The sequence below is a fragment of the Miniopterus natalensis genome, chromosome 2 (assembly GCF_054644295.1).
Source record: "Miniopterus natalensis isolate mMinNat1 chromosome 2, mMinNat1.hap1, whole genome shotgun sequence".
Lineage (NCBI taxonomy): Eukaryota > Metazoa > Chordata > Mammalia > Chiroptera > Miniopteridae > Miniopterus > Miniopterus natalensis.
In genome coordinates, this window is record NC_142082.1 from 179,825,515 (window position 1) to 179,851,044 (window position 25,530).

Below are 25,530 nucleotides of genomic sequence, written 5' to 3' on the forward strand. Positions count from 1 at the left end.
ATGGACCTGTGCCACCCAGGTAAGCACCCGGTGCCAATCTCTCGGGCCTCAGTTTCCTCTTCTGTAGAATGGGGCTAATAGTGTCTGTGTCTCAGGATCCTGGCAGGAATCAGTGTGCAAACAGATGTAACACAGGCGGGACATGCAGAAGCATGCAACCCATGTTTATGGGCTCAGGCCAGCTGCCAAGCCGTGCCCCAGGCTGGGAATGCAGGGAACAAATCAGGCACCGCCCCTACCCCCAGGAACTTACATTCCAGAGGAGAGACAGGCAGTAAACACATTCATGTCCTAGGTCAGGTGGCAGCAAGCAGAATGAAGGAAGTAAAGTAGGGTAGGGAGGGTGGGAGAGGGTAGTGGAGAGGCCTCAGGAGCAGAGACCTAAAGAAAGACGGAACGGACCGTGCAAAGGCCCGGGACTGAGAAAGGTTGCTTGTGTTGAAGGTGATGGTGTTGGTCACTGTGACCCTGTCTGGGTGGGACTAAGTCCCTGAAGCCCCTGTTTGGCCTTTGGGAGGGGCCAGGAACAGGCAGCTGAGACCATCCCCAGCAAGCAGGACCGTGTGCTCAGGGAAAGAGGGAGGGAGGATGCGCACTGGGAATGGAAGAGATGAACAGCTCTGTGTTTCTGTGAGACAGAGAAGAGGGGCCGAGCCTCTGCCCCCAGTCGCAGAATGTTCCGGCACTGCCCGGAGGTCCCGGAGACCAGGGCTGCCTGGAGCTGTCCAGATCCCCAGGCCCCGACGGTGCCGGCCTGTTAGCAACAGAGCCCTTTCTTCAAACCAAACCTAGCATGAAGCAGCCTGACCTGCGCCTGGGGACCCCTCGCCCCACAGCCAGAGAACCACAGATCCATTGCAAACCCCGCCCCTCCCCGTTTACGATGGAGCAAGGAGGCCCAGAGAGGGAGACAGCCCTGCAGGTCACTCCCTGCCTCTGACTCCCTGCCCAGTGCTCTCTCCCTGACCCCTGGCTTCTCCTGGGAGCTTTCGGGGCAGGGGGCTCACAGACAGCACGGGTCAGTAAACACATCTTGGGCAAGAGGAGACCCAGCCAGGAGCAGCGCCTGGCTCAGGGTCACCCGGCAGGTGCGAGGGCAGATGAGACAGTGAAGCCATTCCCCCCATACCTGCCTTTCCGTCATTATCACTTCATTCTTGGGAGTCTTCACCTACACAGGTCCTTAGCTACAGGGATGCCTGTCCCCATGATCAAATGAGGAGCACGAGGCTCATCAGGGTAAACCGGAGAGGGCGCTGACTTGCCCAAACTCAGGTGCCAATAAACGGCAGAATAGGGACAAGTCCCTGAGAGGAGAGAGAGCCCAGGTTACCTTGGGCTGGGGACGGGGGCAAGTGGCACAAGGATGCCAGCCCGGGAAAGAAATGGATTCACTGAGGTCAATGAAAGCAGGCTGCTGGCGGGTTTGAGGCCTCCACTGATTGGTCCTTCTATCTGCTCATTCATTCTATAAACAGTCCTCCGGTGGGCAGGCCCTGTGCTGGGCAGTGCTGGGGACAGCCCTGGGGAGCTGCTGATGGTGGAGAGGGGGACATGTCTGCAGGGCAATGACCCAGGACAGATGTGCAAATGGGCTCAGACCTGGAGCATGGGAGGAAGCCACTCTTTCCACCTGAGCAAGGGAAATCTGAGAAGACTTCCTGGAGGAAGCAGAAGGAGAAAGGAAAGATCATTCCTCTGTTACCCAGACTGGGTCTTAACCAAAGCATCTCCATGGCTAGGTGATTACGTCTCTGAGCTCAGGTTGGTCCCCTACCCTGCCTGACCTAAACTAAAAGGGGATTTGGAGTCAGCCAGTTCCCGGCTCTGTACCAACCTGCCAGTGGTCATGATAGGCCTCAGTTTTCCCACCTGTACAATGGGCAGGACAGTGGTTAAAGTCCCCCTGGGGCTGCCTTTCCTCCTCTAACCATGGATGTGTGACATGCAGAAGCAGGTCAGGCCCCTTCCCCACGGCCTGCCAGAGAGGTGAGAGGCCCAGGCAACAAACCCCCAACCTGACCAATGACAGCACGGGGTTGGTGCATGGAGGCCGGTGCAGTTAAAAATAGAGTAGAGGCAGCTCAGCTGTGGGTAGGAAGCCACACGCTGCAGGCACCCACAGGGCTGGCGGGGGCAGGAGCAGCTCCCCCAGGCAGCCCCTCCTGCCCCAGGGGCCTCCCACCAGCCTCTGGGATGCTCTGCCCTTCAGGCCCCAGGACAGCAGCCTCCCTCTGCCCTGGAAAAGGGGAAGCCAGGCCAGCTGTCCTGGAAGCAGGGCTGCAAGCAGAATGGTTTCTAAAAATACAATGGGAAAGAGGAAGGACAAAGGGGAAGTGGGAGGAGTGGGGCAGATGGCGGGCAAGGGCCACACACAGCCGCTGGGCAGGGGGTGCAGAGGGCAGCCCCAGCCCGGGCGTGGGTGTGGTCAGAGCCTAAAAGTGGCCTTGGGGAGCTGCGGAAAGCACAGAGCCAAGTGGGGAGTAAACAGAGCTTCTAGGGGTGATGGTTGTTATTGTCATGTTGTTAATTTTTGTGTTTTATTACTGTTTATTATTATTATTATTATTATTAAAAACCTACCCCTTGTGAGCCACACCAGTGTCTGAAACAGGCCTGGAATCAGAGGCTGCCACGCTCAGGCTCTGTCCTTCTCACACTCCCTGAGCCTCAGTGTCCTCGACTCTAAAATGGGAAGAAACCCCCACTTTTTAACAACTAGGTGAAAGGTGAGAGGCGCCTGTACACCACGCGCTGGGTGCTGCAGTCTAGGGGCTGTCAGCACTGTCCCGTGGGTTCAAATGCACTTGGCCAGCTGCCACCTGCTGGGGGCAGGGCCCGACAGAGGGGACAGAGGACCGAGAGGAGAGTGGACCGAGGGGACTGTGGACCAAGGGGATCCCTGAATCTACCTGTCAAACAACAAAGGAGCTGTATGGAGAGAAATGCAAAGAGCCCCCCACTCCCTCCGCGTGGTCCCACTGTCCTGGGAAAGCTGCTTCCATCCACACCCGTGCCTCAGTGTCCCCAGCTCTGTGCTGTTGGCTTTGTTTTATTTCTTAACCAGAAAGGGAAAGGGGCTCAGACTGTAGGCGACATCCTGAGCCTTATCTTCATTCTCAAACACAGGCACGGCCCCCACTACCGTGCCAGAGAACCCGGGTTAGCATCTGAGGGGGTTTTGATGGTTTGCATACTGATATCTGGCTTTGGGTGATTAACGTCAGCATTGAGGCCTCAGAGCCCCAGAGGGGCCTGGGTGTGAACTGCAGCTCCACCACCTTCCAGCTGTGTCATGTTGGGCAGGTGATTTAACTGCTCTGAGCCTCGGGTGTCTCGTCTGCAGAATGAGATTAGAAATGCCTTCCTTCTTCCAGAGCTGTTGTCTGGTTCAAAGGAGACAGTGGATGGGAAGAACCTAGGGCACACAGGGCTTGGCACATAGTAGGTGCTCAACTAGCATGCCTTTCCTTCACCAATGGCTTCGCTTGGTCACTGAGCGGTGACACGATCCCAGACCTGCTGCAGAGTGGGAAGGAGGCGGGGAGAGGACGATGCCCAGAGGAGCACAGGAGGCACCGAGAGGGGCTGGAGAGGAAGAGGAGGAGTTCCTGGGCAGAGAGGGGGAGGAAGGTTATCCTAGGCACGGGGGAACAGCATATGCGAAGGCCTGCGAGGGAGAGAGCACATGAGAGCCAATGAAGGGTAGCCAGAGAGGCCTCAAGTCTAGGGCAGGGGGCTGGGTACAGTGTGAAGTGAGGATGGGGGTGCATCAGCAGGACTACTGGGCCCAGTAAAATGTGGAGTCTTTATCCCCAGGACAGTGGGGTGCCATGGGAGACTGAATTGGATGGGCAGAGTAGAGGCAGGGAGCCATGGGGAGGCCCTGCATCACCCAAAGGCAGGAGCCAGTGGTCGAGTGAGGGTGAGGGCTGTGCAAACAGAAAGGAGACTCATGGGGCCGGGATATCTTAGGGACCATCCCAGACCCAGGGAACTCAGGAAGAACTGAAGGGAAATTCTAAGACTTCCTTCAAAATGACAAACAAGATGATGGCCAGTGCCCAGGGGGATAGCTGGGTCTGAAACTCCTGGGGGGGTTGGAGCTGAGGGGGTGTGTGTGGCCATGGGAGCCCATGGCTCACCCCTTGACCGTCTACATTGGTGATTGTCTATAGAAATGCCAAAACCCAGCCTGGACTCTCTCCAAGCAGTCCCTCTGGAATCACATGGCCTCCACCAGCAGGTGTACCCAGCCAGGAACCTACTTCAAAACACAACCCAGCTGACAGGAAGACAATAGGAAGTAAATAAACAAAACAAAGTCTGATCTTTCACCCCAAAGTCAACTAGAGGTGGCTGGGTTTTTCCACGATGGCACTCAGTCCCCCTCCCACTCCTGACAGGAGTTCCAGCCTGCAGTGCTGCCTCCCTGCCGTGTCCCTGCTCCTGTCTCCACATGGATGGCCCCTCATTCCTTCCATCCCCACATGTCTCCCCCAGCTGCAGAATCCTGGGACATAGTCTTGGGTACCTGCAAATCAGAGTTCTGATCCTAGCACTGTCATTTCTTGGCTGTGTGACTTAGGGCAAGTCACTTCACCTCTCTGAGCCTCAGTGTCTTAAACTAAAAAAATATCCACTTCACAGAGTTGTCAGGATTAAGTGACACAATTTATATGAAGCATGAAGTGGGTGTGTTTGAGCTTAAAGTTTAAAGGAACTCTTGCTTTATCCCCTGGTGTAAGGGCCACCTCCCCCACCTCCTAAAAACCAGGAACTCTAGGCCTGCAGAGCTCAGAGCTGCAGGAACAGAAAGGAAAACTTCCAAGTGAGTCACTAGGGGATGGCTGTGGAGCCCCTCCCCCTCCTTGTTCCTGGATCTGTGTAGATTACCCACTGGGGCCAAAGCACCATCTAATGGTCATTGATTTAGGGTGTGGAGGGCGGTGCCTATCCAAGCAGGCCATCGTCTCCAAGCTGACACCTCAGCGGCACCTTCAAGCAGGCCAGCATCCACCAGGCCAGCATCTTCTTGTGGTGGAATGTTGAGAGGACCAGCAGGACCCATGCCACATGCTCCTCCCACACCTCCTTTACTGCAAAGAGAGCCCCTCGGTCTAATGCGACGCCATGCGGTGTCCTGCGTCAGAGGACCAAGCCCTCTGGATGCCCTTGGACACTGATGCTGGCCGAGGCTCTGCGGCAGGAAAGGCCACCAAACACAGAACGTGTGTGGATTCCGGCCCAGACAGATTGCCGGCCTCTGCAGAATAGATGGGATCCAAGATAGTCAACTTGCTACCAAGTTGCTGGGAGGTTTTCTCAAGAAACAATGGGTCTCTGTTGCTGGCAAGTCAGATATTGGCAGTGGCAGGAGCTCAGGAAGCCTGGGCGATGGGTCTCCCCATAGCCTCTGCCCAGGCCACCCGGCCACTTCATTCATGTGCCATTGTACCAGCGCTGGGCTGGCCATCAGAGACCGGCCATCCACTGGCCGAGTCACTCTGTCTGCTTGGTGATTTAGTGCCTCTCCTGTGATGGGGCCTGCTGGGGGACATTAGGGTGCTTTACAAAAACCTTCCCACTCTGTGCCCACTCCCACAGGGCCGTCCATTTGCCTCTCCGCAGATCTATCTGCTCCCAACCTTCTAATCTTTCTTCTTTTTAGCCCCCGACCAAGAAGTGAAGCTGCCCTCTACTGCCCACGAATGCATGTATATTCTTACTTCCAACGCTTCTCTTTCCACATGAAATGGATGCCCTGCCCAAAGCCCTGTCCCCTGGGAGAAATTCTCACCACTGTCTTTCCAGAACACCTTTGAGCAGGGCTATAGTTCCATAGCTATCCAGTTTTCACTTGTACCTAAACACCAAGCCACCCATCCTGGAACCAAGCTCAGGCATTTTTCTCCTTTGTCAGAAGGTCACAAGGGACCCACCCATGCAGACATGGTGTGAGCCGAGGGACACGGCTTGGTGCAATAGCAGTGGATGGCACAATGGTCTAGGCCATTTGTCCATGGAGCTTACTGGAGTCCTCTGGTTCTGCTCACACTTGTTCCTAGGTGAACCACTTACAAAGAATTGCTCTTGGGCTCACTTGACTTTATGACTTGAAGGGTCAGATGGACACATCTAAGCTGCTTGGCCAAGGAGATCATTATCATATACTATACTTGCCACAGTGTTGCAAGACCCTTCCCTCTGGGGACACAGCCTCTTCTTCAGTCAATAGATTTTGGGTCTGCAAACGGGTTCAGGTCCAGAAACAAGGCAAGGGGTCTTGACTTTTTCTGCTGTGGCTGACCTTTGGGAGGGACATATCCTTAGGTGAGGCAGCTCCATTTGACTGAGGTAGTTTTCTGGGGAGGCATTCAGCTTTGAGCAATCCCCAGAAGCTTAGAGAATGAGCACCTTGGACCTGAAGAGGAGAGCTGTATGGCACAGCATAGCATCCATTATATACATGTTGGACCCTTAACATATGTCAGATACTTGCTGGGTATTTAACAAACTTCAGTTCTTTTAATCCTGACAACCACACTCTAGGTAAGGGTTATGAGTCATGATTCCCAGATAAGGACACTGTATTGGTTAAGTTTCAGGTTTGATTGCTGTAACAAAGAGAATGACGGTGACTGAGACATTCTCAAACCTTATTTCTCTCTCATTGAAAAGTCCAAGAGGGTAGCTGCTGGTCGAGGTAAATATGATGACTTTTCTCCACACAGTTGCCCAGGGCCCAGGCTCCTTCTAGCTTGCTGTCCTGCCATCTCAATACCCAGCTTCCATCTCAAAGTCCAAGATAGCTTCTCAGTCAACAGGACGGATAAGTAGAGAAATAGACTTGATATTCTCTCTGCATTCATTCAGGACAGATCCTATCTATCTGTGTAAGGCCTTTAGTTAACGTGACCAGACATTTCCCAAAGCTGGGACTTGAAAGTCAGGGAGGATTTGGATAGGCAAGCAGGAGAAGGCATGTGGGCGGAGCAGCTGCACAGGCAAAGGTGGGGCAGTGAGACTGAGAGTTAGACAAAGGGGACAGTGAGCAGCTGGCAGGCTGGACTGGCAGGCTCTGGTTGAGAATGGTGGGGAGAAGCCTGGCTGGAGAGACCAAGGAAACTGTGGGGGATCAGGATGAGGACTTCTTCAAACAATGGGGAGTCCATGGGGATTTTGACTAGGAGAGTGTTGGGGATGGAACAGGAAGCACAGTGGGGGACAGAGATAGGCCAGCTGACCCAGTGTGGGAATCATCATAGCACCTTGCACAGAATTCTGACCAACACACACTTATCTCCTTGAATTCATTTTCAGGTGAAGTGGAAAGGGCTTTTAGAGTCAGCTCAATCCAAGGTCAGCCCTGGTTCAAGAACTTGTCTTTGTGGGACCTGAGCCAGGTCACCTCACCTCTCTGAGCCTCAGCGTCTGGGCAGAAATTCAGATGTCCCCCAAAATCTAGTCTCCCTGTCTCACCATAGTAAGGATGTCAGGACCACCCTACTACAGGCTCATTTCCCAGCCTCCCTTGCAGCTAGGTGTGGCAATGTGACTACATCTGGCCAGTGGGGTATGAGGCAAAATGATATACCACTTCCTAGTTGTGCAAGTAAATAAGTGAATAAATAAGTGATCCAGTAAAAGAATAAACGAAAGTTCCAGGGAAGAATGAATGCCTCCAGCAGGTATTTTATTGAGTTCCTGCTGTGCGTCAGGCTCTTCTTAGCTGCTGAGGATGCCGCAGTGAACAAAACAGTTGAAGTACTTGCTTTTATGGAGTGTAATGAATGCAATAGAAAAGATGTGAGTACACAAGATAATTTCAGGACATCTGTGCTGGGAGGGTAGGAGAAACAAAAAGCTGGGTAGGAGGGAAAGGTGGGGAGGGGCTGACTTAGATAGAGTGGTCAAGGGAAGGCCTCTTGGAGGTGGTGACACCTGATCCCAGGCTTGAGTGAAAAAGGCTAGCAAGTCATGGGTTTCTGGAGGGAAGAGTGCCCTGAGAGCTAGCCAGTGTGGCAGGAGCTGAGTGACAGGGGGGTGGGCAGTGAGTGGGACAGTGACCACTGGTTCTCTCTCCAGACCCAGGGGAGCTGAGCACTGGGGAAACTGAGGAGCTGCAGCGGATCAAATGGCACCGGAAGCAGCTTCTGGAGGACATCCAGGTGAGTGCACGCTCACACACTCACAAATACACATGTGAGTCCACACACACGTTCACAGCAACACACCCTGAAACCCTACTGTGTGCAGAACCCCTGCGGCTCTATGCAACTCATCCCATGGTGGCCTCTACTCCCACTTCAGTGGCTCCAATCAGCTCTCGCCCCCGTGCCAAGCCTCAGCTTCATCCCCCCTAAAATGGGGATCATTTGGTCAACATAATACCAATATGTGCCCGGAATTTGCCAGTTCACCAGCTTTTCCGACGTCAGCACATCTGATTCTCAACAGCCTTCTGAGGCAGGCCCTGGTTCTGCTCCTGGAGTCTGAGCAGAGCAGGGCAGGCACCAGTGTGCTTCAGAGAGATGGCCGCTGGTAGACGAGGGCTGGCAGGGGGGCTTGGCTAGAGGGCAGGAGACTTTACAGCTGCACAGGGGGGAGATGGGAAGGCCGGGAATAGGGTGGGGGCTTGGGGACTGTCCCCCAAGTCAGGAGATGGTGGAAGAAAAGTAGAGACAGAAGCAATAGTCTGGTCTGGGGCTGGGAGGCTATGAGAGATCTGGGGAGGGGGTCTGTCAGGAAAGATCAGTTTGGGAATCATGCCCAGGGTGGGAGTGGGGGTGGGAGAGGATTGTGAAACTCTTTCTATCCCAGCTTCTGCCCCCCCCCCCACTCACCCTAGTCGTGCCCCTCCTCCCGCCACCCCACAGAAGCTGAAGGATGAGATCGAAGATGTGTTTGCCCAAATCGACTGCTTCGAGACCACAGAGGAGAGGTGAGGGCCTGGCCAGGGGGCCCCGGGAGGCTGCCATGGCATCTTCCTAAGGATGTCACACATCATGAATTAGCAGGGCCTGGTCCGGAGCCCTGGTGAAGTCAGGGCTGGGGCCCGGGAGGAGCAGGGGGCAGCGGCCTTGAGAGAGGAGCAGGGCGGGCTGCTCCTTGCTCCCGGAGCTCTCTCCTGAGAGGCAACCCTGTCCCTCCACCTTCTTCACCCAAAGTCTCTTCAACACGCCCTGACCCGCCCCTTGACCAACTGCTACCCAGGAGCATCCTGGGATGGGCGGGGGGACGGATGGGACAGGGAAGCCACAGGCCTTAGGGGAGCAGGAGCCTGGCCTGTGGCAGGGCTGAGGCTGGTCCCCTTCACTCCGTGCTCAGGGTGCCATTCACCTGCCCCTTCTATGGGAAGACTCCACTGGCTCTGTGACCTGGGGTTGCTCCCCTCCCCTCTGTGGGCCTCAGTTTCCCCACTTGTGAGATGAGAAGGTTGGTCCTTACATAATCCCCAAGGGCCCCGGGGCACTGACTCCTATATTCAGTGTCCCAGGAAGTGCCCACCCTGCCACTGCCACCCCTAGCCCTCTGCCGCCTTGATCTCCGCCTGTCTAGCCCCCGCACAAAAGTGCTCACAGGCACACGCCCACAAACTCCCACGAGGTCTCTCTCCAGATTCCCTAGTCAGGCCCCAACAATAACGCATGGCATTTCCAGAGCACCTACCTCCAGCTATTTTCAGGGCTTTAACCTCCCAACAGTGCTGGGACGCAGGTAGCGATGTCGCCCCATTTTACAGATGAGGAAACTGGGTTCCAGAGAGATGAAGCGACTCTCTCTAAGTGGCTCTGACGCAAGGGGTGGGGCGGGTTTGCACCAGGAGGCTGGCTCCACCTGTGCTCTCACCCCCAGCCTTCCGGTCATCTTGCCCACACTCCAAGCACAGGCCCCCAAGTGCTCCCGGAGGGCTCTCAAGGCCATGCTGCTGGGCCCTTGGGAAAGTCTGGTGAGGTGGCTCTTGGGGAGCCCAGGCCCTGCATTTCTCACACTCACAAGGCTTGGGGCAGCCCCCCCTTGGAGGCCCCTAGGGAATACTGGCTCTAGCTGAGGGGAATCCTCAAGGTGTCTGAGGTCCTTGGAGGCTGGAAGAGGGTGCCCCGGTCCTGGGGCAGCCGCACTGACATCTTCCTGCCCACAGCCGGCTGGCCCAGAAGGAGAAGGAGCTGTGCACTGGGCGCAAGAAGTTCAACATGGACCCTGTGAAGGTGGGCAGTGGGGGGCTCGGGCCATGGGGCCGGGGTTGCTGCATGCCAGGCACCTTCATAGTGTCCTCTTGTTCCCTCAACTGACACAACTACCCACCCTACAGACGAGGACACTGGGACCCAGCAGGGCTCGGCATCCTGTCCAGTCAGGGCTGGGGGCTCTGTCACCCCCAGCACAGCAGCCCCAGACATGAGGTGGGAGCCAGGAAGTGGGGTGGGGTCTGTGATGTCCATGGACTTGGAGTCCCTGGGCACTAGGCCTGTTTCCTCCCCTTAGATTCTGGGGCTCCGTCTCCAGAAGTGTCTTCTAGTCACTGGGCCCAGGGAACCAGATCTGGGGTGTGGGCACAGAGCACTGAGGGTTCACCTACCCTCTCCCCATCCCGGCACCCTCCCCAACCCCACTGGTCTCAGAGCAACTCCGGCCCCCAGGCCGCCAGCCCTGCCCCCACTAGGTGCTGTGGGCTCCTCTCCTGCAGGAGCACAGACAGAGGAAGCCACGGCTGACACACAAAGGAGCCAGGGCAGGGCAGCCAAGGGGGCCTGGAAATTTACTGCTCTGGCTTCAACAGCTGCCTCCCTTCCCTGTCACAGGTCCACAGTATCACACACCCACTCACCTCCCACCGCCCCAGAAATCAGACCCCTTCCCCCATCCTGGGGACCACACACAGAGACTAACTCACCGCCCCTGCCCCAGCACCTGCAAAGGGCCACTCACTGAGGGGTCCCCAGGACCCTCTGCCTGTCCTTCAGAGCCCCCCTCAAACTGTCCCCCATCTTCCAGAAGCTTCTTTCTCCAAAAGGAACAAGGACATGAAGGAACCATCATAGAAAACCAGGGGCCAACCTTTCAAATTCCTGTCTACCTCCAAGTGGTAGGACTTGGGCAATTTCTTCTTTTGATTTTGCTATTTTTTCTAATTTTTATGAGATGGACACAGATTACTTGTATGGAAAAAAAAAAAGAAACACTATTTTTAAATAATGTGAACTTTAAGGGGACAAAAGGAATGGCTGAATCATTGAATCTTAAAATTTTAAATCAATAGAATCATTGAAGCATATAATCAGAGAATCAGACTGAAGGGAACCCTGGGGAGTACCTGGCATAAACCTGGTTCATTGCAGAAAGCATATCTTTCTTCGCACGCCTCCAGTGATGGGAAACTCACCACCTTACAAAGACAGTTTTTATTTAGGAGCGACATGCCCTGGTCAGTGTGATTCAATTGGTTGAGCACTGTCCAGTGCACCGAAAGGTTGCTGGTTCAACTCCAGGTCAGGGCACATGCCCAGGCTGCAGGCTCGATCACCAGTAGGGGCCATGCAGGAGGCAGCCGATTGATGTTCCACTCTTACATCGATGTTTGTCTCTCTCCCTCCCTCTCCCTTCCTCTCTCTCTAAAAATCAATAAAAATTTTTTTTAAAGAAAGGAGGGGCACAACTTCCCAGAAGAGTGTGTGCCAATGCCAGAATGCTAGGCCACAGGGCTCTGGCCGCAGGGGCTCCCTCCCTTCCTCCTGCCAGGCTGGCTGCTCGCGGGGGCTGCTCACGGCTCTGTTCCACTTCCAGGGCATCCAGTACCTCATTGAGCACAAGCTGCTGACCTCCAATGCCCAAGACATTGCCCGGTTCCTGTACAAGGGCGAGGGCCTCAACAAGACGGCCATTGGCACCTACTTGGGGGAGAGGTAAGGGGCCGGGGCCTTAGGGAGGCAGGGAATGAGGGTGCTCGGGGTGCTCGGTTAGTGTATATGCGCGTGTGCAGGTGAGTGAAGGAGTGCCTTCCCTCTTTCCCTCCTTCCTTCATCAACAAGTAGATATTTGTTAGTATCTACCCTATGCCAGGCACTGTTCTAGGCCTTGGATTTACACCAGCGATCAAGACAGATGAAACTCCTGCCCTCAGGGAGGTGCATTCCAGTGGGGAAGACAGATTCCCAAATATGTAAAACGTGTTAGAAAATGATAAATTCTTTGGAGTACAAATAAAGCAGTGAAAGGAGGTGAGAGCGCTGGGGACCGCAGGTCAAGGGCTGTGGCTTCAGTGTGGACAGGAATGGCCTCACGGAGAGGTGATACTTGACTGAAATTTCAAGGAGAGCAGAGTAGACATCTAGGGGAAGAGCATTCCAGGCAGAGGGAACAGCACGTGCAAAGGCCCCAGGGCAGAAGCATGCACAAAGCACAGTAGGCTGATGAGACTGGAAGAGAGCAAGGGAAGGAGGGAGGAGGCAGGAGGCGGCGAGGTGGGGATCCGCAGCAGGGTTCTGGGCAGAGGAGTGCTCTGAGAAGACCCCTCCAGACGCTGGGTTGGGGTCTTGGGCTGTAAGGGACCAGGGTGGAGCTGGGCCAGCGAGCTAGCAGCCCTCCTCCCAGGCTCCCCAGAGGACACATCTCTTCTCCCGAGTGAGCAGGGAACATAGGTGGCAAGAAGGGCAGCACCTCCCGTCTAAGAGCTGGGAAGAGGGAGCAGCATGGTTGGCACAGTTGTCTCCATTGTGCAGATCAGGACACTAGGGCTTGGGGAGGTCAAGTGGCTTGAGTGGTGTCACCAGGCAGGCAGTGACAGAGGAAGGATTTGACTCAGGGGAAGTCCCTCCCAAGCCAGATTCCTGTCCCGGGTGAGAGCGGTGCTGGTGAGCCGGGAGGGAGGGGTGCTCATGTGTGGGAGGGCATGCTGTGCACATGGGGGGGATTTGCTGTGGGGTCAGATAGCTGTGAGCAGGCCAGATAGTGACTGGATCCAGAAGGAGGACATCTGTCCCCTCCTGTTCTTCCCCCACCTCAATCCCCTCCAGGAGGTAGGTACCAGCAAGTTCCCCAGTGCATCCCTCCCTCCCTTCTGCCCCCTCCCCAGGGACCCCATCAATCTGCAGGTCCTCCAGGCCTTTGTGGACTGCCACGAGTTCGCCAACCTCAACCTCGTCCAGGCCCTCAGGTGAGTGAGTGGTCCAGGGCCCGGCCCTCGATGGTGGCACAGCCAGGGTGGGGGATGTTGGAGGCATCACAAGCCACATGGCTGATAGCACAAAGCGTCGGGAGCAAAGATGAATGAATGACAGTGCCTGCCCCACACTGGGTTGGGCGAGACCATTGGCGTGGACTGCCTGGACAGCAACTGTTCATTATTGCTGCTACCCCTGGAATCAGTATACGGCAACATCGCTATAATAACATTTCATCATTGTAATCATTGTCACTGTTATTACTGCCATTGCCACTACTTTCCAGAATAGTGCTTATGCTATTTATTTTATTAACACAGCTTAGCATGCATTGCATCATTATTATTTTCTAATTCGAATATTATTGTTCCTACTCATATTTACAACTATGGGAGGCATTGTAGTGTATCGGTTAAGAGCACAAGCTCTGGAGCCAGACTGCTAAGTTCATATCCCAGTTCTGCCATTTGTCCCCTGTGTGGCCTTGGGCAAGTCACACACACACACACACACAAAAAAAAAACCTCTCTGTGCCTCAGTTTCTTCATCTGTAAAATGGGGATAATAATAGTACCAACTTCATACAGTCATGAGAACTAAGTGAGAAAGTGCTTGGAGTTGGGCCCACAGTAAGTGTTTAGGAAATCTTGAGAAACTGGCTCCCAAAAGGGGGCATTTGAGCTGGGCTTTAAAGGGTGAATAGGAGTTTTCAAGGCAGAGAAGAAAGAAGCCACCACTATCCGGGTAATGTGGCCTTCCCTCCGACTACCATGCTCTTTGGGGGAGAGGGCGAGTTTCCAGTATTCATTCATTCATTCACTCATTCAACAAGCCTTTTTGGAGCAGTACCTGGGCGTCTATGCGAGGCCCAGAAAGAGATGTGGCAGGAACAGGAACAGCCCTTGCCCTCAAGATGTGGAATTTAAAGCTGTGGAAATCCTCGCCTTCCAGAGCTGGAAGCTTAGGTTCCAAGAAAGGGAGTCCCAGCCAGGGGAAGGCACTGGCCCAGGGTCCCACAGTCAAATCATAGGACCTGACAGCGAGGCAGGAGGTGCTGTAGAACCTGGGGCCTGCAGAGGCTCCAGGCAGAGGGCAGCATGAACTCAGCTGTATTCTGGGGGGGGGGGGGGGGCATTTCTTAGAAACCTCCTGCATGCCTGGTATTTGCCAGTACAAATCCCACTAGAGCTTAAGGAACACGTTCCAATTCACCCATCTATGGGATAAAGAGACTAAGCCTGGGAGAGGCAGAGAGGCTTGTCCAGGTCCCCCTGACAGCCCCACCCACCCTGCCGCCCACGGCCCCGTTCCTCCCCCAGGCAGTTTCTGTGGAGCTTCCGGCTGCCAGGCGAGGCCCAGAAGATTGACCGGATGATGGAGACCTTTGCCACTCGATATTGCCTCTGCAACCCAGGCGTCTTCCAGTCCACAGGTGCCAGTGGGGGGGGAGCTGGGCTCTGGAACCCCTGCAGCATCGCCAGGCACAGATCTGCCTCCCAAAGCACCATGGCTACCCCACCCCCTCTGGTTTTCTGCAAGTACCCAGACTCTGGGAGCCCAGATCATTCTAAGCCCTCACTGAGTGCCAGCCCTGTGCCAGACCCTCTGTTGGGTACTTGTTGGGCAGAGCTGCCTTGGGGCATGCTCCTGGGCAGAGGAGGCAGGAAATGATGGCACAGGGCACTGGGGCAGAGGCACACCTAAGGGCGGGAATGGGGGAGTCAGCATGTCCAGGGTGGCTTCCCAGAGGCAGTGGAGTCTGAATGGGATTTTGAAGGATGAATAAGAGCTCTCCAGGAAGTCAAGGGGAGAAAGGGCCTTTTGGGCAGGAGTTCTAGTTCGAACAGAGGCCCAGAAGCATGAAACAGCCTGAGCAGGACATAGGGGGCAATGAAACATGGAGGGATATCAACAAAGGTCAGCTCTCCATACTCCCCACACAGCACGGATGAGAAAACATCTTAGCAGACTTATCCTGGCCTCTTCTCAGAATCTGAAGTTACCATAACAACAATAGCCACTTTTATTTACTGAGTACTCCCCATGTGCTGTGCTTTACCCATATGAAGTCATTTAATCCCCACAGCCAGTCTCTGAGTCAGCAGTACTCTCAGCCCTGCGTAGAGTACAGGCTCAGAGAGGTGAGGCGACTTGTCTACTGACACTGCTTCAGGCTGTGTCTCCAGGGACAAGTTCTACAGAGCCTTCACCCTGGCTGCCAGTTATACATGATTTTAGTGTTTGCTTGTTTTGTTATCTGCCAGCTCCACAAGTCTAAATGCCCCACAAGGGTGGGACCATATCAGAGATAGGCACCAGCTACTTTCCAGCCCAAAGCACTTAGTAGGTACTCAATAAATATTTGTAGGAAGGAAGGAATTTGAAAGCATCAGATGTGAATCACAGTCCAACTATTTCTTATGTAACTTGGGCTTGTAACTTAACCTCCTTGTGCCTCAGTTTCCTCTGTAAAATGGGGGCGGTGACAATACCTGCTTCATAGGATTGTCATGGGGATGGGAAGAGCTTAGCACAGGGTGAGCCCGAACATTAGGTGCCACCGTCATCAGAGGTAGAATCATCAAAGTCCTAGAATATGAAGCTGTTTCAAAGTTAAACCTCCAAATGTCAAATGGGGAAGCAGAGGCTCAGAGAGGTCAGGGACTTTCCCAAGGTCAACCAGAGAGCTGGGGACATAGCTAGACTTCCCTGGCTCTGGGTACCCCCCCCCCCACCCCCCCCACCCCCCACCCCCGAGCAGCAGTCACTTCTCTCCCAAATGCTCTGCCCAGCAGCCCAGCCTCCCTGCCCTGCATGGGGACGTCTGAATCAGAGAACAGGAGCTCTGGCTCCAGAAGCCCCACAATGCAGTCAGATTACCAAGCAGCATGTGACTAAGCCCTGAACAGCGGTGCCAACAATAAGTGTTCCTAAGATCCAGGAAGGCAGAGAACAGAGTGGGCAGGGGGGCTGGAAGGGCTCCGCGGGAGGAGGGCTGGAGCTGTAAGAGAAGGAGGGTTTGAAGGGGTAGAAAAGGGAAGGGGAGGGATGCCCGGCAGGGGACCCAACAAGTGCACAAGCTCAGGGCTGGGAAGGCACTGAGGGCTCACGGACATGACTACTGAGTTTCTTTGGAGCAGGGAGTCCAGTAGGAGTGGAAGGGAGGCCAGGCCTCAACTGCCGAGCCAGGGGGACAGGGTGGACCTCTGGGCCCTTGAGATGGCTGATCCTTGATCCCTAGAAGGGGTCAGGGCAGAGGAGGGGAGAGGGACCAGGGCCAGGACTCTGACCCGCTGTCCCAACCCACAGACACCTGCTACGTCCTGTCCTTCTCCATCATCATGCTCAACACCAGCCTCCACAACCCCAACGTCCGGGACAAGCCGCCCTTTGAGCGCTTTGTGTCCATGAACCGTGGCATCAACGATGGCAGCGACCTGCCTGAGGAACAGCTACGGGTAAGGGGCATGGCCTCGCCCAGCCCAGTCCTTGGGCATTGGGAGGGGACTGTCTTAGATGGCGGCCCAAGCGGGGCTCCTCTGAGATGACCCTTGAGACAGAGACCACCACGAAAGAGGCTGATCCCGAGATGGCCCTTCCCAAGTGGCCTCTCCCCTGAGAAGGATGTCTAGAGATAGCCCACCCAGGAGGTCCTGCCAGACTTCAAGTTCTGGCTCCCATCATTCACATCATCCAGAAAGGTACCTCACGCAGCCCAAGTCTATTTCGTGGAATCCCAGGTACTTAGATTCTTAGTGTGTCAGAGCTGAAAATCCTCACGCTGTGCCCAAGTCCTCCCTCCTTCAAAAGGGAGGAAACTAAGGTCTTCCACCAGGGCTGGGCAGAACCAGGGCCCCCCGTCTCCTCATCAAACAGCCCCCACCCCTGCCACTCTGACCAGGCCCTGTGCCCAGCACAGAGCACCCAGGGATGAATCAACCCAGGCCCTGCCCAGACCAACTTCAGAGTCTGGTGGGAAGATGACAGATACATGTGTGAATTACAACCCTGGGTCATTCATGCTATGCTAGCTATGGGAACACAGCCATGGAGACACAGAGGATACTACATCACTCTCCTGGGGGCAGGGGAAAGGTGTCATCCTAGAAGATTCCACAGAGGAGGTGACTTTTGAACTGGGCCTTGAAGGTTGAATAGGAGTTTCCCCAAAGAAGTAGAGAAAGGACACTTCAGAAAGAGGAAGTGGCCAGATCCCAGGCCTGGCCTGGTTGGGAAACGGAGGGGAGTCCAGGGTGGATGGCTGGGCTGTAGGTGCATATGGACAGTGTTGGGTGACAAGTGGGACCAGAGCGTCCAGGGCTTTGAATGACAGCCTCAAGAGTTTGCCTGTTTTCTATGGGCAACAGGGAGCCAAGAGCAGTTTTGTAAACACTGGAGTGAGATCCAGAGCCTGGCTCAGCAGAAATGAATTGACAGTTCGTTTCTAGGACCAGAGATGGCCCAGAGCTCAAGGGAGCTTCAGTCCTTTCCAGGTCAGAGCCCAGAAGGAGGGGGGAGAGAGTGTGAACCCCACGCTCCCAGCTTGGCACCCGCAGAAGTGGGGGGGGGGTCTGAAATGATTCTGGTGCCCCTCCTTGTTTGAGAAGGGCCCTTAGCCTCCACCCTTCTTTGTCCCAGAAGGGGAAGTTGCCCATGGTGGGGAGCTCAGGTCAAATCCCATCTGCCCCTGTGCTTGCCGAGTGACCTTGGGTAATGACTCACCCTCTCCCAGCCACCGTTTCCTCAAACAGAACAGGGATAAAGACGCCTGCGTCACAGAGCTTCTCTGGTGGTAAATGTTTTAAATGTAAAGGGCATCACCCATGCCAGGGACATAGCACAGGCTCTAAACAGTGGCTTAGGCCACGGTTAAGAATAATGAATAATAATTTAACACCCTGGCTCTTAGTAAAATGCCAGAAACATAAAAGGCACTTGAGAACTGTTGACTCATCTCATTGTGGTCCTCGTGGCAGGAGGCTGGGCACACTCTGTCTGGCAGTTAATGAGTTAATGACAAGCCGGCGCTAGTCTTCCAGGTGCCACATTACAGCTCGGCCCCCAGTGAGCCTTTTTCAGCATCTCCCTCCTTGGGTATTTTTCTCAATTTAAGGCTTTTGTTGATAACAATGTGTTGCATTTGTATAGCGCTTGTAACTTTCTACTCCTAGGGCTTTCTGGTCTATTATCTCTATTTAGCTTCAAACTCCGCCTGGGAGGTCTGGGAAGAGTTTCTTATCCTCCCTGGCAGCCAAGAGAGGCAGGGACCGAGCAGGGAAAAGAACCGAATGCTCAGAGGTCAAGCCACATCCAAGTCCTGGTCCCCAGCTTTCTGGCTGTGTGACATTAGGTATGTGGCTTGACCTCTCTGAGCTCCCAGCTCAGAGGATTAGTGCTGAAAGGTATGGTGTTCAGCAAAGGGCCTGGATTATTTGGAGGGGCTAATTAATCCAGAAGCTTCCAGGGGCACAAAGGGAACCACACAGACCCGGTCCCTCCCTGGTCCTTGCTGTTCATAGGTAGCTGCTGTGGCTTGGGGCAGTGGTTTGGTGGTGGCAGGAGCAGGGGTGTTTTCGTGAGGGGGCGGGGCTGGTATTTACAAGGCACAGGAAATGTGGGTGAGTGAGCTGAGCGGCTTTCCTTGTGGGGGCAGAATGTGCAGACAGATACGGCGCCCGCAGAAGCTGCCAGGCCCCCAGTGGGCATCGTGGAGGCTCCCCTGCCCGCCTCTCCAGCCTTCCAGATAGCCGCTTTGCTGACAAGGCCTTCCTGCCGCGGGCCCTCGTTTAATCAGCCTGGGCCTCTCGGGAATTCCCAGGGCCAGGCTGGGCAGGGTGGGAGGAGCGACGGGGCTTCCCGGCTGCTCCAGGGAGTGCAGGGGCTCCAGAAAGAGCAACGGTCCCCGCTCTTCCCCACGCTCAGCCACCACGGCAGGGGCAGGCTGAGCCCGGGGACTCTGGTGTCCACGGTAGGAAGGTGCCCCTGCCCAGCCCAGGAAAACCTGCCTCCAGCCTGCCTCAGCCCCTCCCCCCAGCACTCAGCTCAGAAAAGACCTTTAATAAGCAAACACCGTTTCTAAAACTTTGGGGGAATCAAGCAGCACTTGCGAGATTTTTCATTTACAATTTTGAGGAAACCATCTGAACAGCAGCGCACACAAATGCAACAGAAAGAAATGATTTAATTATCTTAGAGACGGAGAAGCAGCACGCGTCTGGTTTAATAAGCAGAGAGACAGCTTGGAATGTTTTCCCAAATACTCGGAAGCCTGGGCAGGTTATGCAGGAAACGAAGGGCCCAGAGGGCCCAGAACACACAGGGGTGACCCATCACCAACGGCCACAGCTCGCCCGAAGGGGGGTCTCAGTCCTGGCTTGCATAGCTCCAGGGACAAGGCATTCATCCCCCTACAAGGCTGCTCCTTCCACGTTTCAGCAGCTCTAACTGCTAGAAAGTCCTCCGTGGAGAACTGAAATCTGCTTTCCCGGAACCCCCACCCCCGCCACCGGAGCCCACCCAGAACAGGCCTTTGCCTTTGAGAGCCAAGGTCAGCTTTTCACCTTGAGCGTCTCCTTCAGCCAGACCAGTCCCAGTTCCCCACAGCTCCTCCGTGTTCCCCCACCCACGGTGCACCTGAAGTCTCTGGGGCTGCACCTAAGCAGAGGGTGTTGCCAAGGAGGCCTTGACCTTGGCCGCTGTGCCCCAGAGTGTGTATCTATGTGTGTGTGTTTCTATGTGCATATGTTTCTGTGTGAGTGTGTTTCTGTGTGTGTGTTTCTATGTGCATGTGTTTCTATGTATGTGTGTATGCGCACACATGCATGCACTGTTGAACATGTGTCTGGGCACACAGGTGCCAGCCAAGTGTCCTTGTCTCCAACACCCTCAGACACAGGGGTGACAGTCTTCAATTCGCTCATCTGACGTAAGAGCAGCACTTGGTGGTCAGAGTGCAAGCGGGGGCTGTTCTCCTCCCTCCTCACACCTTCCCTTGACTTGGAGAAGGGCTCCGACCTCTGTGCAATCTATTTATTACCCCCCAGAACCCTGGCCACTCAGCCTCGTTCTTTCCATTTATGGGATAAGGGCACAGCAGCTCAGAGAGGTTGAGGGACATGTCCAGGGTCACACAGCCATTGAGCGACCAAGCTGCAATTTTAACCCAGACAGCCTGATACCAAAGCCAGTGCTCCTGTCCCACCCTGTCATGACATTTTCATGCCACTGGCTGGAATTCTGGGTAGGGGGCTGGGAGGTGAGCAGCATGCATTCAGTCAGGAAACAGTTGCCAACCTGCTTTAGGCCAGGCCCTGGGGGAAGCCCTGGGGTTGTGACACCCCGGCCTGCCCTAGAGGAGCTTCCCCATTTGGGAAGGTCAGCAGCAGCAAGCAAACAGGTTGACACACTGACAGCATGGGGGCCCTGCGTGAGGCAGGCACATGCTCTGCACTGGGGGAGCCATGACATAGCGGGGCCAGGGGAGCACGAGTGGGCCTGGGAGAACCACGGAGAGTTTCGCCGAGAAGCGCAGGGACCAACAATGAGCTAAGAGGAGAGGAAAGAGTTTGCCCAAAAGCCCAGTGACCTGCCTGAGGCCACACAGGTCAGGCCAAGGCCGGGCCCCAGGGTGGGACGCACGTTACAGCCAGGTCTTTCCCTCCCTCTCTCGGGCAGAACCTCTTCGACAGCATCAAGAGCGAGCCCTTCTCCATTCCTGAGGACGACGGCAATGACCTCACTCACACCTTCTTCAACCCTGACCGCGAGGGCTGGCTGCTCAAGCTGGGTGAGACAGCACACACTCAGGCAGCTCGGGCACGCTGGGCACACAGCTATACACGCAGGCACATACAAGCACACGCATTTACATGCCCGCGCACTTGGGCGCACGGCGGACACACACACAAGCTGACATGTAGCCTCGGGGTGGAGTGGAGCCGGGCCCAGGTCTGACTCCCAGTGCAGTTGTCTGCCTGCCCCATCTCTCCATCTGTCTGTCCTGAGAAGGAAGGGGGCGGTGGGGAAGGGGAAGGACAAGCGGGAAGGGGGGACAAATGCAGACAGATCCACAGACAAACCCTTCAACTGCAGCCTGTCTCTCTTTCCCAAAGGCTGCCGAGGAAACTAAGGTCCAGGGAAGTCAGGGCACCTGCACAGGGCCACGCAACCAGCAAAAGGCAGATTTGGGTGGGCAGAGAGTTGGGTGTCCCCAAAGGACAGAGGAAGGGGGGCTGGTGACAGAGGGACAGGATGTGACTCAGGGGAGCTTCCCCTCATATGGGGGCAGGGAGGGCCTCAGGCCTGCAGACAGGAGCTGTGGTGGGTGCTGCGGTGGGGGGCCAGCAGCTGCAGGAGCTGGTGGGGGAACCGCAGGACCCAGCCGCCTGCCCCGCCCCCACTCACACTGCCGGACGCCTCCAGCAGGGACGGCTTGGCCAGGCACGGTGGCCTCCTGACACATGCTGGAGCGGGGACCCGGGCCGGGGTGCCTGCGTGAGCCCGGCACCTCTCCTCCCACAGCCCACACTGCCTCCTTTCTTGCCCAGCCCAATGTTCTCGGGCCTGGGGAGGCTCTAAGCCGCAGATCCCTGCTCCCCCGCCTGTGGGCTGCTGGTCCCGTTGCTCAGCCTCGGCTTCTGCAGCTGTGAAATGGGGAAGATAAATAATCACTAGGAGGGTAAACTGCAGCAAAACGGCCGGGCACTTGCCTCCGGAGCTCGCCCACCGGGGTTCGAATCCCTGAGCAGATGGCTTGGTCTCCTCATCTATAAAGTGGGGTTAATACTGATCTCCTCGTAGGTGATTCTAGAGATAAATAAGTGAATATTTTTGTAAACCCCCTAGAACGTTGCCTGGCAAATGAAAGATGAAATGCTTGGCCCGGCGCCAGGCAGGGAGCAGGCCAAGGGATGGACCGCGGGGGAGGGGGGCAGAAAAGCTCACGGAGTGACCAGCCACTGTCTGGGGCCTGCTCACGGAGGAGCCTCAAGTGCTGGGTCAGGCAGCTCAGGGGAAGCATGGGGGTGGCGGGAGCAGCTAAGATTTTTGAGTAAGGAGGGAATAGATCTGGGGGAAGTGCAGCAGGGTAGGCGTTGGGGGTTCAGGTGGGGGAAAGCATCCAAGGTCCTGGTCCTCCGTGGAGGGAGTGTCGGTGGCCCCGGGAGGAGGACTGACTCTGTCACTGACCCCATACAGGAGGCCGCGTGAAGACGTGGAAGCGGCGCTGGTTCATCCTGACGGACAGCTGCCTCTACTACTTTGAGTTCACCACTGTGAGCTGCCCCGCCCCGCCCCTTACACCCTTCTGCACCCCCACTAAGCAGTCCCCTCACGGAGCTGGGCCCCTTTGAGATCACGCAACCCACCTCCACACCCATTTTACAGATGGGGAAAACTGAGCTACCAAGAGGAGGAGGGGCTGGGCCAAGGGCCCAGGGACTCAGTTGGGTCTCCTAACTCCCAGCCAGTGCTCTCTCGGTGCTGCTCCCCCTCCCCCTCTAGGGCTGGACAGAGTCTGGGAAGATAGGGGCACTCCTCTTGGGTTTGGGGAGCCCTACAAGTTCACTCCCCTGTCCACAGTCTTTCAAGGCTCCAGTTGCTGATCCTGACCTCCCCTCTCCTGTTCCCCTGCAGGACAAGGAGCCACGGGGAATCATACCCCTTGAGAACCTCTCGGTGCAGAAGGTGGACGACCCCAAGAAGCCAGTAGGTGTTGGAGTGGGGACCTGGGAGGCTGGACTGGCTGGGGAATTTCTAAAACAGGGTGGGAGGAGAGGGCGGCTGGGCTGGGCTCTCCAGGAGGCTAGGCCAGGCCCAGCACACCTACCAGGGGGCTCAGGGTTGCCTCCGTCTCCCTCCTGAGGTCGTGTACCCTTTGCCTGCCCCTTCGTCTCACAGGAAGCAGGCCTGGGGTGGAGTGGAGGGGTGCTGCTGCTTGTTGGGGTACAGGTCTTGTCCTCTCTGAGCCTCCTGGAGAGCCCAGCCCAGCCAACCTCTCCTTCCACTCCTGCCCTGCCCTCACCTGGCTGCCTCCCCACAGTTCTGCCTGGAGCTTTACAACCCCAGCTGCCGGGGCCAGAAGATCAAAGCCTGCAAGACAGATGGCGACGGCAAGGTGGTGGAGGGCAAGCATGAGTCTTACCGGATCTCGGCCTCCAGCGCCGAGGAGCGGGACCAATGGATCGAGGCCATACGGTAAGGGACGGTCAGCTGCTAGCGATGGGCCTCCCGTCACTTCCCAGAAGCCCCTGCTTCTCTCGGGCCTTGTTTCCTTGCCTGCAAAGGAGGACAACTCCAGACTCTCTCTCCCTTTTCGGGCATGCAACTCCCTCCCACCCATATTCTGTGAGCACCTCCTCTGTGCCAGCACAATGCCAGGCCCAGAACACAGGGCAGTGAGGCACCAACTTCTTGGGGCTGGTGGGAGGAGCAGGTGAGATGTCACATGTAAAGCTCTTTGCCCAGCGCCCAACACGTGGAAAGTGCTCGGGGATGGTGCTGTAGTTGACATCAGGATCCAAAGCGGCCCTGGAAAGACCTAGTAGAGATGAAGGGAAGGGTTTTCCAGGTGGAAGGACCAGTGCAGGCAAAGATGAGAGAGCAAGTCAGGGTGTGGCCTATGTGGACAGCACCCCACAGTCCTGGGTGGCTGGTACTGGGCAGTGTGGGGCCTGGCAATGCCAGGCAGTGCAGGGGCCTGGCTGTGCAGGGACAGGGAACTGTGGGGGCTGAACAGTGGGAGATGAGGCTGCAGAGGATGGCAAGGCTTTGGCTGCCATGGCAACAAGCTTGGATTTCTCGGTGCCACAAGGGAGCCACAGACTGGTAAAAGAGAAGGGATGTGGCCAGGTGAGAGAAGCTACTGTGTAGGGGCAATGGAGGGACAGGCCATGCAGAGGCAGGGGCAGATGAGGGGCAGGAATAACAATCTCAACTCTGAACCAGTGGGGCGACGCAGGCAAGGGCGCCTCCTGGAGGCCAGAGGAAGACATAAGAGCAGTCTTTGGACCTGGGTCATGTCCCAGGGACTTGAAGGGTCTTTTCCCACAAGGTTTGCAGCAGCTCTATTAAGCTGCCAGTTCAAATCCACTCTCACATCCCTTATACTGAAGCCCAGAGAGGGGAGGGACTTGCCCAGGGTCACACAGCCAGTGAGGGACAGAGCCAGGCCCAGCAAGCAGGTCTGTTGACTCCATCCCGGTTCTTTCCACCTCCTTCCAAGTCTAATGGGAGCCTGAAGAGGATTCCAGGGACATTTGGGGACAGTTCTCAGGCTCATTCTTTCTGGCCCTGCCCATGGGCCTCTGAATTAGGCCAGCGAGGCTAGACACACCCGGTTGGGGCCATCTGGCCTTTCCCCCCGCAGTGGGACAGGCCCACCCCTTCCTGGGAAACCTACACCCCTATAACAAGCCATAGGAGATAAGACCCCCTCAATGGCCAGCTCAGCCCTGAAATCCTTTCACCTACTCTCCTTCCAGAGCCAGCATCACCCGCGTTCCCTTCTACGACCTGGTCTCTGCTCGGAAAAAGAAGATTGCCAGCAAGCAATGAGCTTCATTAGAGGGGGTGCTGGGCCAAGCATTCCAGAAACCCCATGACTATGACATCTGGAGACCCACCTCCCAGTCCAGGGCACCCTTCCCTGGCCTGCAGACATCTACCCCCTCCCCCCATTCAAGCAGACTGAAGGGGAAGGCAGAGCTAAGGAGGGTGGATGGGAACAGCTGAGGCCCAGAGCCCGCAGTGAGGCCCCTTGGCACCCAGCTGCTGCCAGAAAAGGCCTGAGGAAGCAGACGAAGAGACACCAGCCCCAGAACCGGACCCCTGTTCTCTCTCTGGGCCTCAGTTTCCTCTTCTGTGAATGTCTCCTCGCACTCTGAAACTCTCAGTCCTCCCCATAGGAGGGGCCGTGGGGTTCCTAAGCTCCATGTCCAAGGCACTGTGTGCCTTCTGCCCCAGTCTCATTCCTCCTCTGGTTCTTGGAAAACTACAATGTTTGGATGGGAATATTTTGGCCTTCTGGCTCTGTGCTCCCTGCTATTCCACCCAGTGAGGGGAGCCACAGCCCCCTCAGGTCCCAGCAGTCAGTGAGCTGGCTGCCTCCCTCCTCTCAAACTGCTTCCTCCAGGCAGAAGGACAGGATTGCACCAGGTCTCCCTGAGGAGCTTCCAGCTGGAGATGTCTGCACTTGTTTACTAAGCTGGAGAGGACTCTGGACTGAACACTGCTGGGGAGCCAAGAGCAGAGTGGGCTCCACCCTCAGGATGTCCATTTCTGGGGAGGAGCAGGCAGGACTCCTCAAGAAAATGGCACAGAACATTCCAGACAGAAGTACTCAAGCAGGACTGGTGGTATAACCAAGAAG

General features: G+C 55.9%; 1 protein-coding gene across 1 annotated transcript; it reads left to right on the plus strand.

Annotated features, from left to right (window-relative positions):
• CYTH4 (cytohesin 4) lies at positions 1-25,530 on the plus strand. The gene is made up of 13 exons (XM_016223294.2): positions 1-19; positions 8,089-8,171; positions 8,880-8,944; positions 10,145-10,211; positions 11,788-11,906; positions 13,076-13,156; positions 14,483-14,595; positions 16,473-16,621; positions 20,838-20,949; positions 22,359-22,435; positions 22,797-22,868; positions 23,203-23,357; positions 24,644-25,530. The coding sequence occupies exons 1-13, from the start codon at positions 1-3 to the stop codon at positions 24,714-24,716; spliced, it is 1,185 nt and encodes a 394-aa protein (XP_016078780.1). The 3' UTR covers positions 24,717-25,530.